Genomic DNA, 13234 nt, shown 5'->3' with positions numbered 1-13234 from the left:
GAAAAGGATTTACATTTAAAGGAGGATCAAATCCGTGTGTTGCCGGGATGAGGGGCTGACGGGCTAATTTCAGGTATTAGTGCTGAGAGGCCCTCCCTCCTCAGGGTCGTTCCTGTGTCCAGTCCAGGATAGCCTGCTCCCTCCTCCTTCACCCACAGCACTCTTCCCATCCTCTTAGAACCCTGCCGCGTTAGACTATCGCGATTTCAGAGACCAAGAAATTAGATGAGCAAAGCAATGAAGTGAAATCGCCTTAATCCCATCACCAGCGATAACTGAGGCTAAAATATGCCCCACTTTACATACTGTTTTTTAGTGGCCCCTTTTTAGTTTGCTTTTTGCTGTCAAACTTTCCGTTTGTTATTCTGTTTAGAACTTAGTTGCCATACTTTCTGGTGCAGCCATTCCTGCTTCCTGGGGGCGGGGGGGGGGGGTAGTCCTAGAAAGGGACTGCAGGTCGCCAACTGTCCGATTTGTATCAGTGCCCGCACCACGCCCTGCGAAGCTGCCCTCTCGGTTACTCGGGCTCCGAGGGTGACTGCTTCTTCCCCTTTCTCACCCTAGGGCTGGGCACTAGGTTTAAAGAGGCTTGTCTCTGTTCCCCTGGGACCATGGCCTCTTCCCAGGTAGGATGACCCTACTGGGCCCAGAGCTCCCAGTGCCCCTCCCTGGGTTATGTCCCTTCCCGGGGCCCCTCTCTTACCCCACTGTCCTGATATCATTGGGTGCTCTGCTGGGATTCTACCCCATGTTGCTGCCATCAGGTCCAATATCTATGATATGTGCGTATGTGTGTGTGTATGTATGTATGTATATATATATATATATATACACACACATATATATAATTATATAGCATATATATGATCACATATGTATTTTATATATATATATATATATATATATATATAATCTCCGTTTGTCCAGTAAAGGAGCTGGATCCTGAATTCCAGCCCCCCCCCCCCCACCCCTCGACTAAAGTCCAGCCTCCAGCTCTTCCCCACATCCATGGCTTCCGCTCCATCTCAGTCTGCCTCGGTGGTCAGCCAGCAACCATAGATGCCCACATCTACCAGGCCTATGCCAGGCACTTATGCCCTCTCAATATGAACACACAGCCTGGGGGGGTGGGGGTGGGGGGACAAATGCAGAGACAGACCTCAGCTGACAGACTGAGCCCTGGGATCTGGCCATTCATTCAGCTGCCACTGCCCCTCAGGTGCCTGACCGTTTGCTGGGCAAGGGGATCTCGAAATGGAGTAGCGCAGCTGAGGAGTGACCCCTTGGCCCAGGCTACCCTCCTTGGACCCTGGGGTCTTTGTCCACAGCAAGGTACCAGAGCACCCGCCTCTTGTCTCCTCTGCCTGCCACCCCCAAGCCTGTGTCACCAAAAATCGCCTATTGATCCAGGCTTAAAATAACCCCTGGCATCTGCAGCGAGCCCCAGGGGCGGGCAGAGGAGCCGTGTCTCTGTGCCTGAAGGGCACCTGCCCTGCCCCCAGCTTTGAGTGCTGGCAGCTTGAGTGTGAGGGTGCCTACGTGTGCTCCCGAATGTGAGCGAGAGTGCATCCTGGGGCCAGCCTGGGTATGAGGGCCTTCCTTCCACCGTGGACGTGTGCGTGCACACGTGTGTCCGTGTGGATGTTCCTGTGCACACACGTTCTTCCTCCACTGTTGAACCCTTGTCTGGTGCCCAGCTCTGGCTGTGCAAGGCTCAAGGTCCTGAGAGGTCATGGACATTAGGGAAAGCCAGGATGCGCCTCAGTGTCCCCATTTTATTTTTTTTAATTTTTAAAAAGATTTATTATTATTTATTTATTTGACAGAGAGAGAGACAGCCAGCGAGAGAGGGAACACAAGCAGGGGGAGTGGGAGAGGAAGAAGCAGGCTCCCAGCGGAGGAGCCCGATGTGGGACTGATCCCAGGACTCTGGGATCACGCCCTGAGCTGAAGGCAGACGCTTAACGACTGAGCCACCCATGCGCCCCTCAGTGTCCCCATTTTAGATTGTGGGTCAGTGACCAGCCTGCCCAGCCCTGGGCCTGGGAATTGGGGATTTCCTAGAGACAAACCCAAAACGCAGAGAGTGGAAATGACTTGCTGTCACTGGCGCACAGCCAGGAAGAACCAGGGTCCGCCTTGGGACCTGCACTGTGAGTCCCAAACCTCCTTCTGGCCAGTTTCATAAGAAAAGAGAGAGCAGTTGGACAGTCCCAGCCCAGAGCCCAGCAAAGTGTTCCTACACCCTGATAAGACACTTAATGCCTGATGATGCCCGATGCGCCCTGACTCCTGCAGGAGCCCCTTGGCCTTCCACAGGCTGTTCTCTGCTCCTGGAACACCCTTCCAGGCCCTCACACTGACAGCTCCTACTTATCCTTCATTTTGGAGCCAGACTAAGGTGGGCTGGAATTCCTGCCCTAATAGGACCAGTCAACCTTTCTAGGCCCGTTTCCTTTCAGCTAGCGTCTCTTTGGCCAGGCTGCAGAGAGAAGCCAACGGGGCCCCCACGGAGAAACATGCTGTCTGGTGGGAGGTCCCCCCACCGAGGCGCTGAGATGGTGATTGCCACTATGGGTGCCACTCGTAAGCTTCAACAGTCACATTCCCAAGCCCATTTTGCTTCCATTTCTTCCATGACAGAGGGTTACCCAAAAAGCAGAGATTCTAGAGAATGATGGACTCCCTGCTCGCGTAGATGCCTATGCCAGTACCGGGAGCGGGTGGGGAGGGGAGGGCCCGCGGCTCCATTGTCTCCCCAAGAGGCAGCTCGTGACTCAGGCTCCAGCTGCCTGTGGGAGGGAGGGGGCACCCAGGCTGAGGTCATGAGGGAGCAGCATGGGGGGAAGTGGTGCTGGGAGCTGGGGCTGAGCCTCCAGTCCCAATTCTTCGGGCAACCTTTCCCCAGAGCTCCCCTCCCCTGCCTCAGGGCGTCGCGCTGCAGACATCACAGCTGGAATTCCCTGATTACCCTCAGGAGTCTCCCCCTTCGGGACCCTCCAAAGGCCTCAGTGAACAAGCAAATCTGGAGCTGGCCCCTAAGTCCCTACGACGGGAATAGATTCAGAGAGGACAGGGCTCAGCGGAGGCCACATAGCGCGTCCACCCTCCCGGAACAGGTCCTCCTTGTTCCGCCCGCCTGCCCGTTCCTGGACACGATTCTGAGGTCACCTCCGAGCCCACAGCCCGGGGGTAGGGGGGAGGCGTTTTCTGCGTCCCTCGACATAGACACGTCGCTCCAAAGCCGGGGACATGCGCTGCATCCAAGCCTCTTCTGGAACGAAGGAACCCCGCGTGAGGGTGGAGGTCCAGGTTTTGGAGAAGGTACTGGTGGTGTTGGTCCCGCCGCTCACCAGGTGCCGCCCTTTCTCCGCCCCTGCGCCTTGAACCCACTACTTCGGCAGGCCCTGGCCCCGCCCCTTTCCTACTCCCGGGAGGCTTGGGGTCCTTCAGCCCCGCCTCCCTCCCTGACCCCGCCCCCAGCCGTGCCTCTCGCCCTGTCCCCACCCCCTCCGTCCTGCAGCCCCAGCTCCCCGCGCAGGGCGGCCGCAGGTCTAGGTGCCACCTGCTGGGCTGACCGCAGAAGCTGCGGAGATGCACTTTCGCCTGCCCCGGAGTCATCTTCGGGATCCCTGATTCCCTGCAGCTCAGGGGAGGGAGAGGGCGGTTCAGCGGCCCTCTGGGCCCCGGGATCCCTGTAGCGTTGCCTGGGCAGCCGCCCCGCCCTACAGAGTCCCGGGAAAGAGGGTGGGCCAGGAACAGGGACAACTGTGTCTTCCCCGCCCCTCCCCGCCCCTCCCTCCGCGGGACCCTGGGCAGTCGTTCCTCCCCCACCCCCACCTCCAGTCCCGGGTCCGGACCAGGCAGCTGGGGAGCGGGCACAGATTGGAGAGAGGGCAGAGTTCAGCTCTGGGTGAGGAAGAATGTGGCCTGAGCCACCCAAAAAAGAGCAAATGGGCGTGAGTTGCGCCCCCCGCCCCGTGCCCGGAGGAGCGCCAGAGGGGTCCGGTGAGACTCTAAATGGTGGGGCTGGAGAAGCACCCAGGGTTCCCTGAGGAGGGATGCCCGCCCTGTGCCGAGGGGTAAGGCATGAGCACAGGAAAGGTTCTGACACAGCCTCACCGGGCACTCCGAGGCCAGCGTACCCACCCCTCCAGCTCCCCTGCCCCTGCACCCTGCTTCTTGACCCTTTTGCGCCCTGTCCTCTGCACCTGTGCACAGTCCCCTGGGCCAAGAATGCCTGTTCTCTGCTCCTTTCATCAGGAAAACTGGGCAAGACTCAGGGCATACTTCCTACTGTTCGAAGCACTCCTGAGATGCTGGATCAGTCAACCCTCTGCTTGGGGCGTTCCCTGAGCCTGGCAGGGATCACCCTGACCTGTCATTGCGTCCCGCTCCTTCTCTCCCACTGGACCAGGACCTAATGGCAGGGCCTGGGGCTGACCTCCAAGCATTGCCCAGAATGGCCCTGGCCCAGAACAGGGGTGTTAGATCTGGTGTGATCGATGGGGCAGTAAATAAATGGATGAGTGGTAGACCGGCTCTGGGAAACTCACTTTGCAGAGGAATTTCTGCGGGTTGGTGACTCTGGGTGGGAAGTGTCTGCATCCCAGGGAAATGAGGTGGAGGCACTCCAGGGTAAGACCCTACTTGCCACATGACCTCTTTAATCTCCGAAAGCTGCTTGGCCCTTGGGCTCCATCTTGAAGATGAGGAGACAGGCTCAGAGAGAGATGCCAGCAGCTTCTAAAGGGAAGGGCTGCTTGGGGCCATCCTTGCCGAGACAGCGGGAGGTAAGGGGTCAGGTCTTTCCTCCCTGGCCTCCCCAGCTGGGTCTCCCCACCCCCACCCTGAGCCCAGAGCCAGGGGCTGCTGGGCAGGAAGTGAAAGGTGCCTGCAGGAAGCCCCAGGAGGAACTGAGACTTGGCCAGCACCGCCTCCACCTGCCTGGGCCCTGGGGACCTCCGGGAAACCAGACCCTCCTTCAGGAAAAACTGGCCAGAAACGCAGGCTGAGGGGAGGGGAACTGCTTCCCTAGGTTCCCACCCCAACCAGCAGTTCTTCCAAAGTCTACCTTGGGTCCCTTTTACAGTAGGAAGAGACAGGTTGGGGAGAGAAATCTTTGAGGAGTGATGAAAGCAAGGAGTAAAGCCTGGACTAGATCCCCTGAGTCAGTCGCCCCCAGGGAGGGCACCTGGGCCGATGACCTTCTGGACAGGCACTCCGGGCAGCGGCAGGAGCCTCTGTCTAGCCCAGCTCCACCCTGGCAAATGGGAGTACTGCAGCTCGGGCCAGATCCTTTCATCTCCTGGGCCTCTTTTTTCCTACCTGCAAAATGGGACATCTAATCCCTGTTCATGGACATGAACTGATCCAGATTTTCGGGAAATTAGTTCAACCAACAGCGGCCATAAAAAAACTCAGGCAAAGATTTACGTCGAGGTGCTGCTGCTTCAGCTACAACAGTAAAAGCCAGAAACCACCAGTGCCCAAGCGGAAAACTTTACAAATGTTGAAAACCTTGTTGGCGAAGTGTTGAAAGACAAGAGAAAACTCACCAAATATGACAGCCAAGATCTGAATTTATGTGTGTAGAATGATTACAATTGCTCAGGAGAACCCACCCAGGATTATGGGTCATTTCTCCATAGACTCCACCCTGGGTTACTGCCCTGAACTTTCCAAAGTGTCTACGGAATATATGTCTCGATTTTTTTATTTTTTCTTTTTTTAAAGATTTTATTTATTTATTTGACAGAGACAGCCAGCGAGAGAGGGAATACAAGCAGGGGGAGTGGGAGAGGAGGAAGCAGGCTCATAGCGGAGGAGCCTGATGTGGGGCTCGATCCCATAACGCTGGGATCACGCCCTGAGCCGAAGGCAGACGCTTAACCGCTGTGCCACCCAGGCGCCCCTATGTCTCGATTTTTTTCTAATAAAAAAACTTTTTAAAAAGCAAACAAGGGGCGCCTGGGCGGCTCAGTTGGTTAAGCATCTGACTTGGGCTTAGATCAGGATCTCAGGGTCCTGGGATGGAGCCCTGTGTCGGGGCTCCTTGTTCAGTGGGGAGTCTGCTTCTCCCTCTCCCTCTGCCCCTCCCCCCACTCATTCTCTCAGTCTCTCTCTCCAGTGAATAAATAAAACCTTACCCCCCCCCCCCAGGTGCTGTCATTAAGATCAAATGCAGTAACATGAAGGCTTCTTAGAAAACACTTCCTGGGACACAGAGCCAGAGACTGAAGGCCCTTGAGTGGGGAGGTGCTTTCCCCGGGGGGCTGGGGGAGACCCCTCCTTGCCCATGTCTCCCCCCCCCCTCAGCTCCTGGTTGTTCCTCAAGGAACCTCCCTTCTGTTATTTGCTGGATGGCAATGATGGCAAGTCTTATCCCTCTCTGGGTCTCACTTTTCTTATCTGTAAAATGGAGCGGTGCAGACAAGGATCCTTTGAGGTTCTTTCAAGTCCTCCTCTGAGGGCCACAGGTCCAGAGAAGCACTTTGCATCCAACCTTCCCCCCCCCCCATTTTTCAGAAATGGAAACCGAGACCAGAGGGGAAGCTGGGGTTTGGCTGGGACACAGTGGTGCAGAGGTTCGCATGTCTGGACCCAAGAGGGGTCCCACTTTTTTTTTTTTTAATCCACTTGTTTTACCTCCAGGGCCCAGCCCCTGGCTGCAGTGGAAAAGGTAAGTGGGAGTCAGAGGTGGCCAGGAACAGCACAGACTCCCCAGTCCTGAGATGAAGTGGAGTGGAGGTCTGGGCCCATTCTGGGCCTGCTGCCCACCCTCGTGCCGACTGCCAGTCACTTGACCTCGCCCCAGCCACCTGGCAGTTTACGGGAAGGGGCACCTGGGATGAATTCAGGGAGGGAGTGGCTAGGAAGACTTAAAAGTGGGTGTCAGTGTCCTGGGGGCTCCAGACCATCTTCTGGACTGAGAAGAGGGTGGGCAGGAGGGGTGGGCATCTGCCAGGCAGCTCTGCTAGGCAGGTCAGGGAGAGGTTGGCAGAAAGGCATGTCATTCATGGAACAGAACACGGCCAAGGCCCTACAGTGGGACAAGATGGTCCTCAAAACTCCATCTTCTGGCTCCTAGTCCGTGTTCCTTCAGAAGGTGCTAACCTGTGACAAGTTCCAAGGACTGTCCAGGACAGAGTCCGGGTCTGGATATCCTAACTCTGTGTAGGAGGGTCGGCAGGAGAGGCAGCGCCTGACTGAGTACGGCGTGGTCCACAACTCGAGGAGATGGTCTCGGTCCCAAGCCCCAGAGCAAGGGGCCCTGCTGTCAGAGGAGCGATTCCACTGGGATGATGGGTGACCCCAGGGGCTTGCACAGAATGGCCAAGTGACCACAGCTCTCAGGGCCTAGTGCTTCAGGAGGTCAGGCCATAGAGAGAGGGAGCTCAAGGGACATCAGGTCCAGCTGGTTCAAGGCCACAAGACTGCTCTGGCCTCTGAACAAAGGAGCCCCTTGAAGGTCCTGGGCCTTTCCCTATGTACAGCTGAGTGTGCCTCGGAGGCAGCTGGGACCCCAGGAGGCCTCTGAGAGAGACGCTTGGCAGGGTGCCGTCAGCGTGAGTGTGCAGTCCAGCCCCAGAGGGGCTGTAGCCTTCCTCCCAAGTGCAAGCCCAGGGCTCTGGAAGCTGCTACAACGGCGAAAATGGCATCGTAGGTCCTAGAAGATTGGGCCAAGCTCAGGGTTGACCCTAGGGTACAGATACCTGAGAATTAGCACAATCCAGGCTCTTTGTAAAAATCAAAATCATCTTGTATTAAATCCTGAAGCAAACCAGTCAGTTGGTTACTCATTGCTGCCATTTGCATCAGGTAAAAGCAGGACAGCTCTGAGAGCAAGTATTAAAGAAATACAACACCCAGCTATAAATTAAGCATCCTCCCACTTGATCCTTTTCCTAGATTCATTCTGGTCGATGGTGGCTTCCCTGCACTTAAAGGAAAGCCCCCTACGCGGTGTGCCCCAGCCGCTCAAAAGCACAGGAGCTCAGCCACAACCTTCAAGGGCTGCCAAAGATGGTCTGATTTTAAGCCAAATGCTAACACGCCATAGAACGCCACGCCGTCTGAGCCCTGTGGCCTGTAGTCTGTGGTTCTGCGGGGTTACTGGAGAGCAGCGTGGTTCCCAGAGAAGGGGCAGGTGGGCACCGGGGTGAAGAGCCAGATCCGGCCTCCAAGCCCCTGGCTGACACTGCCCCCTCCCAGGCTACTGTTGCTCGGGGCCAGCCGTCTTGGTGGTCACCAGCTCAGTGGAGCCCAGCTCTGTGGCTGGCACAGGGACGCTGTGGGCAGGTGGGGTGTTGGCTGGGTCTTCTCCAGTTGGAGGCCAGACGGGAGCTGTGGCATCAAGGGGTCCCGGGGGGAGGACGATGACATTGTCCAGGGGTTCTGGTGAGGGGAAGTGGGGAATGCAAGGTCAGCATCGCGTCACAGCCTTTCCCCACCCCTGTTTTGAAACCCTCACTGGAGGGACAGCCCTGGACTGAGCGACTGGTCCTGAAGCACCCCTGCAGGGGGAAGGGGCGGGGGGGGGGGGCGGCCATGTGATGGGGCCTCGGGACAGGAAGCGCAGAGGGGGCTGGCGAAATGGCAAGTGCGGGCGGAAAGGAGAAGCGCGGGAGCCTGGGTCTCTTGCTCGGACAGCGCTGGGAGGCCAGCGTGGTGTCCGTCCCGGGACTCAGCCCGAGGGCCTCAGAGCCCGCCCCAGAGCCCGGCCCGCGCTGCAGGCCTCCCCGCGCCCGGGCGGGCCAGTCTGCCTCCCACCGCGGAACTTACCGTGCGGGTGCGCGTGCGGGTCCGGGGCCCCCGGGGGAGCCGCCGCGCGCAGCCGCCGCCGCCGCCGCCTCCAGCTCAGCAGGCCCACCAGGACCAGGGCCAGCGCCAGGCCCAGCAGCGCGGGGGCGCCGAAGAGCAGCGCGGGCAGCGGCAGCGCCGCCTCGGCCTCGGCCGCGGTCCCCGGGCCCACCGACTCCTGCGGCTGCAGCGCCGTCCCCGGCGCTAGGCTGCTGGCCCCGGCTGCTGGCGGCGGGGACGGAGAGGGAGGGCAGGGGGCGGAGGGGAGGGACGGCGGGGGAGGGGAAGGGTCGGAGGGAGGCGAGGCTGGGCCAGGGAGGGGAGGGAGGGCCGGGCGGGGTGGAGAGGGGAAGGGGAAGAGAGGGAGCGGTGAGGGCCACGTGGGGACCGCGGTCCCCATCCAGGCCCCTGCTTACAGCCCCCCCACCCCCGCATCAAACCGGTCACCGCATCCCCTCCCCATCCTGGGGCAGGTGGGGGCCATGCCTGCAGCTCCACCTTCCGGCAGTGGCAGCGGGACCCTCCTCCTCTCCGGGGCTGCCCCGCTGACCCGCGGGCGGAGTGGGTGGACTCTTACCCGGTCTAGGTTCTGACGTCCGGAAGAGCTTGCAGGCCACGCAGTTTCGAACCAGAGGGTCAAAGCACTCGGCCTGGACGCACTGCGTGGGGGCCGGCCCGTCCCTGCCCCGCAGGCTTCTGGCACCTCTTCTCTTGCTGCCCATGCTGCCTTACACACAGCGGGGACTGAGTCTGGCTTCAGCTGCCAGAGGAGGAAACCGGGAGGGGCCACCACCCACTGGGCCCCGCCCCACCCTCCTGCCTGCTGGGGTGGGACCACTCTCAAACAGGGCCCCAAGGCCCTGCACCCCACACCTTCTCTTTCTACCTGTGGTTCCTCCATTCGACCACTCAACCATCACCCCCAGACGCTGTCTGGGCGGGCCCTGTGCTGAGCGCCCAGTCGGTGCTGGGGTGCAGACCTGGGCCTGCTCTTGGGCAATAGAGGATGGGCGCCCTAGTCACGACACAGACCTCTGGGTGGCCTCCTCTGTCTTGCTCCCCAAGGCCAGCCCACAGCCCCAGACAATTCCCACCAGCCATGTCCTCCTCACCTCAACTGCGTACTCCTCTGGGGGCCCTTCGTGCCCTTCCCAAGCAGAGCTCGTTCAGTTCATCAAAAGCTTCCTGAGAGCCCACTGTCCTAGGGAAAGACAATGCCTCGTGGCAGCAGCAGCCACAGAGGGGCCAGGAAGGCTTTGTACAGGAGGTGATGATGAGAAGGTTTGCCAGATGGAGCGAGGTCTAGGGGAGCATGACAGAGGAGCCCAGACAGTGCTGGGTCAGAGGGCCAGGCTGGGTCCTCAGCTGAGGGTTAAAGAGCTTGGCTGAAGGCACCAGGGAGCCGTGCAGGACTTTAAGCAGACAGTGCCGTAGTCGGATCTGCATCTGCGTGACACTGAGCAACCTCTGGCTGGAGTAGAGGGCACAGCAGGGGAGGGGGGAGGGTGGCCGAGGGTCCAAGGACAGACAACTCAGTCTCCAGATTCTAGGCAGGAGGGAGACTCAGACCAACAGATGAAAAGACAGACCGAGACCCAGTGAGTGGCCTGCCCACCCCAACTCCTTTTTCCCAGGGCCGTGTGTGTCCTGGCCTGCTTGCCTCTGCAGAGGTCCCCTCTGTCTGTCCTGCCAATGTCTGGGTTCCCCCACCTGTCTGTCACCTGCGTCTCTCAGGTTGAGTCTCAGACACACACACAGGCCCCTTCTGCCTTTCTTGACATCTGCTGCCCCCTCCCCAGGGGCCCCCGACATGGTGGCCATACCAGACCACTAGCGCTCAGGGCTGGGGAGCACAAAGGCGGGAGTCCCTGTCCAGGACACAGGGCAGGGGCTCGGGCAAAGGAATAGATCTTTAGCATCTGCCGGGGGAGAGAAAGCTTCCAGGCAGAGAGACTGGCAAGGGCCAAGGCAAAGAGAGCTAAGAGGGGAAGCTTACTCTGGGGACAGGCGTGGCTACGCCTCGGGGACGCTGGGGCGGGCGGCAGGGAGCCTGAGGGTGCAGATGCGCTGGGCCTCAAGCCTCAGGCTCCTGGCAGTGGGGAGCCCCCAGGAGGTCCCTGAATGCAGGGAGAGACTCTGAGCTGTGCTTCAGAAGCGACCCTCTCTGGCTGCTGGGAGTTGGAAACAGGACACCATGGTCCAGGGCAGGGGAACCATCTGGAAGTTGTTTAGGAGGAAAGAGTGATGTTGTGGAGGGAGGGGAGCAAGGCTGGGCCCCAGGTTTCTGGCTCAGGGGACTCTGAAGACCCACACGGACTCCTGAGTCGGCCGGCCTCGAGGAGCCCTGGCCCACTGCCTCTCCGTCCCCTGCCCACGGGCCACCAACTCCCTGGCAGGAAGGTGTAGGCGTCAGGGCAGCTGCAAAGGAGAAGTGGGTCTGGGGTGGTGGGTGTGGGTGTGAGTGTGGGTATGTGTGGTGAGGGGGTGGGGGGGGCCAGGAGCCTGGAGAGGAGTGGGGGCGGAATCCCCACCCCCATCACTAGTGGTGCTGTTACTACCCGTCTCCCTCAGGACTCCCTCAGGACCTCCAAGCCCTTACATCGGACCGGGCACCGCATTCAACCCTCATTCCATCGGGCAGAGCAGACTGAGTCTTGTGGGAACCTGGAGTGAGGAACCTGTCCCTGGGAGAAGGTAGACCAGTGGGACCAGTCTGGGGTCACTTACACAGGCCTTCAGGGGTGCAAGTCAGAGGGGGAGAGTGACTGTCTACCCGGGGGCCCCTCGGTGCCGCACGGGACACGCACCCAGGACAAAGTGGGCAACGGTGAAAGGCGTGTGCGATTCGTGTCAGTGGCGTGTGCAGGTGCCTGACCTGGGACAGACCTTGTCACTCGCGACTTTCGAATGGGAAGCGGAGGGAGGCCCTGAATGTCGACTTCACAGTTAAGAGAAATTTCCCCAGCAGACCAGCGTGATAAATGTTAGGTTAGATCCTCAGTGTATTCCTTATTTTGGTTCACATCTCAAAATGTCAAGATTATTAATTTCTTTATTCATGTTTTCTCCATCACTTTTTTAAAAAGATTTTATATATTTATTGTCAGAGACAGAACACAAGCAGGGGGAGTGGCAGGCAGAGGGAGAAGCAGGCTCCCCGCTGAGCAGAGCCCCATCCGGGACTTGATCCCAGGACCCGGGGGTCTTGACCTGAGCCAAGGCAGACGCTCAACCGACTGAGCCACCCAGGCGTCCCTCTCCATCACTTCTTGACTGAGATGTGACTGAGAGAAGAGTTAAAACTTTCTAAAATCAGTGTAGTTCTTGCAAATTTTCCTTGTTCTTTTGATAGTATTTATTTATGATTTTATTTATTTCATTATTTTTAAAGATTTTCTTTATTTGAGAGAGAAAGAGAGAGAGAGAGCACAAGCAGGGGAAGGGGAAGGAGAGGGGCAGAGGGAGAAGCAGGAGGACCCTGGGATCATGACCTGAGCCGAAGGCAGGTGCTTAACTGAACCACCCAGGCGCCTCATGATTTTATTTTTTTTAAGTAATCTCTACATCCAACGTGGGGCTCGAACTCACAAACCCGAGATCAAGAGTCTCACACTCCACTGACTGCGCCAGCCGGGCGCCTGATAGTTTTTATTTTAAATATTCTGATATCATCGTCTTAAAGGTACTGAGTAGAAAAGAAGGGACTTTGTTGCTGAAAAACCCATCCAACGGCGTCTCTCAGCGTTCTCACATCTTCACTCACTGATGCATTGTTTTACAAAGGTAACTAATTTGGGGTCTGTCAGGGAAAAGGGAGCCTCCCATGATCTTTGTCCCTCAAGTTTCCCTCAAAACACCCTCCCAATGGCTCTGACACAGGCCGTATTACGACATCTGGTTTCCAGATGGCGAAGCAGGGGCTCTGAGGGGCAGAGGGATGACCCAGGCGTCGGGGGGCCGGCCAGGGTCTGTGCCCGCTGGCCGTGAAGCGTGGCCTGCGCCCTTCATGCCTCGGGGACGGGGACCGGGTGGGGGGAAGGAGGAAACGCTGCCAGTGGGACAAGCGCGGTGTTAAGTGGGGGCGGGGGGGGGGCATCCCCGGGGGACAGAGGGGCCCAGGCCCCCGGATCTAGATGTGAAAGCGCTCGGAGACCCAGGGTGCACTCCTTACGTAAAAATTATTTTTACTTGTAATTCTGTGAGTAATACCTGAACACATTCTCATAAAAAAACCCTCAAACAACACAGAAGTCTGTGAGTAAGAAGGGGCATTTCCCTGCTGTCCCCAGAGGGAGCCTGTGTCCCTTTGGACTTTTTCATCCCCCCCTGTTTTGCGCCTTTCCATGCTCAGGTAAGTGCCTGCTGAAAAACGGGTTTTGTAATTCATAAAAGGGGCCACGCAGTGTGAGCTGCTCAGTGGGCTTCCCCGCCC

The 13234-nt window shown here is 58.4% G+C and overlaps 1 protein-coding gene across 1 annotated transcript; it reads right to left on the bottom strand.

Moving 5' to 3' along the window:
- Nucleotides 1-6197: 6197 nt before the first annotated feature.
- TNFRSF13C (TNF receptor superfamily member 13C) lies at nucleotides 6198-9526 on the bottom strand. The gene is made up of 3 exons (XM_026479530.4): nucleotides 9380-9526; nucleotides 8785-9024; nucleotides 6198-8397 (listed from the first exon to the last, which is right to left on the bottom strand). Exons 1-3 carry the CDS (start codon nucleotides 9522-9524, stop codon nucleotides 8216-8218), a joined length of 567 nt encoding a protein of 188 aa, XP_026335315.1. The 5' UTR covers nucleotides 9525-9526; the 3' UTR covers nucleotides 6198-8215.
- Nucleotides 9527-13234: the final 3708 nt, after the last annotated feature.

This window comes from Ursus arctos, unplaced genomic scaffold, assembly GCF_023065955.2.
Source record: "Ursus arctos isolate Adak ecotype North America unplaced genomic scaffold, UrsArc2.0 scaffold_21, whole genome shotgun sequence".
NCBI classification, from domain to species: domain Eukaryota; kingdom Metazoa; phylum Chordata; class Mammalia; order Carnivora; family Ursidae; genus Ursus; species Ursus arctos.
This window is presented reverse-complemented; position numbering and strand designations above follow the sequence as displayed.

Excerpts from the sequence above, each read along its gene's own strand:
- TNFRSF13C (XM_026479530.4), bottom strand. The coding sequence starts at position 9,524 with ATGGGCAGCAAGAGAAGAGGTGCCAGAAGCCTGCGGGGCAGGGACGGG. Across the intron at positions 9,025-9,379 it reads GACGTCAGAACCTAGACCGG|CCGGGGCCAGCAGCCTAGCG; the intron begins GTAAGAGTCCAC and ends CGCCGCCAGCAG. Across the intron at positions 8,398-8,784 it reads CCCGCACGCGCACCCGCACG|AACCCCTGGACAATGTCATC; the intron begins GTAAGTTCCGCG and ends TCCCCTCACCAG.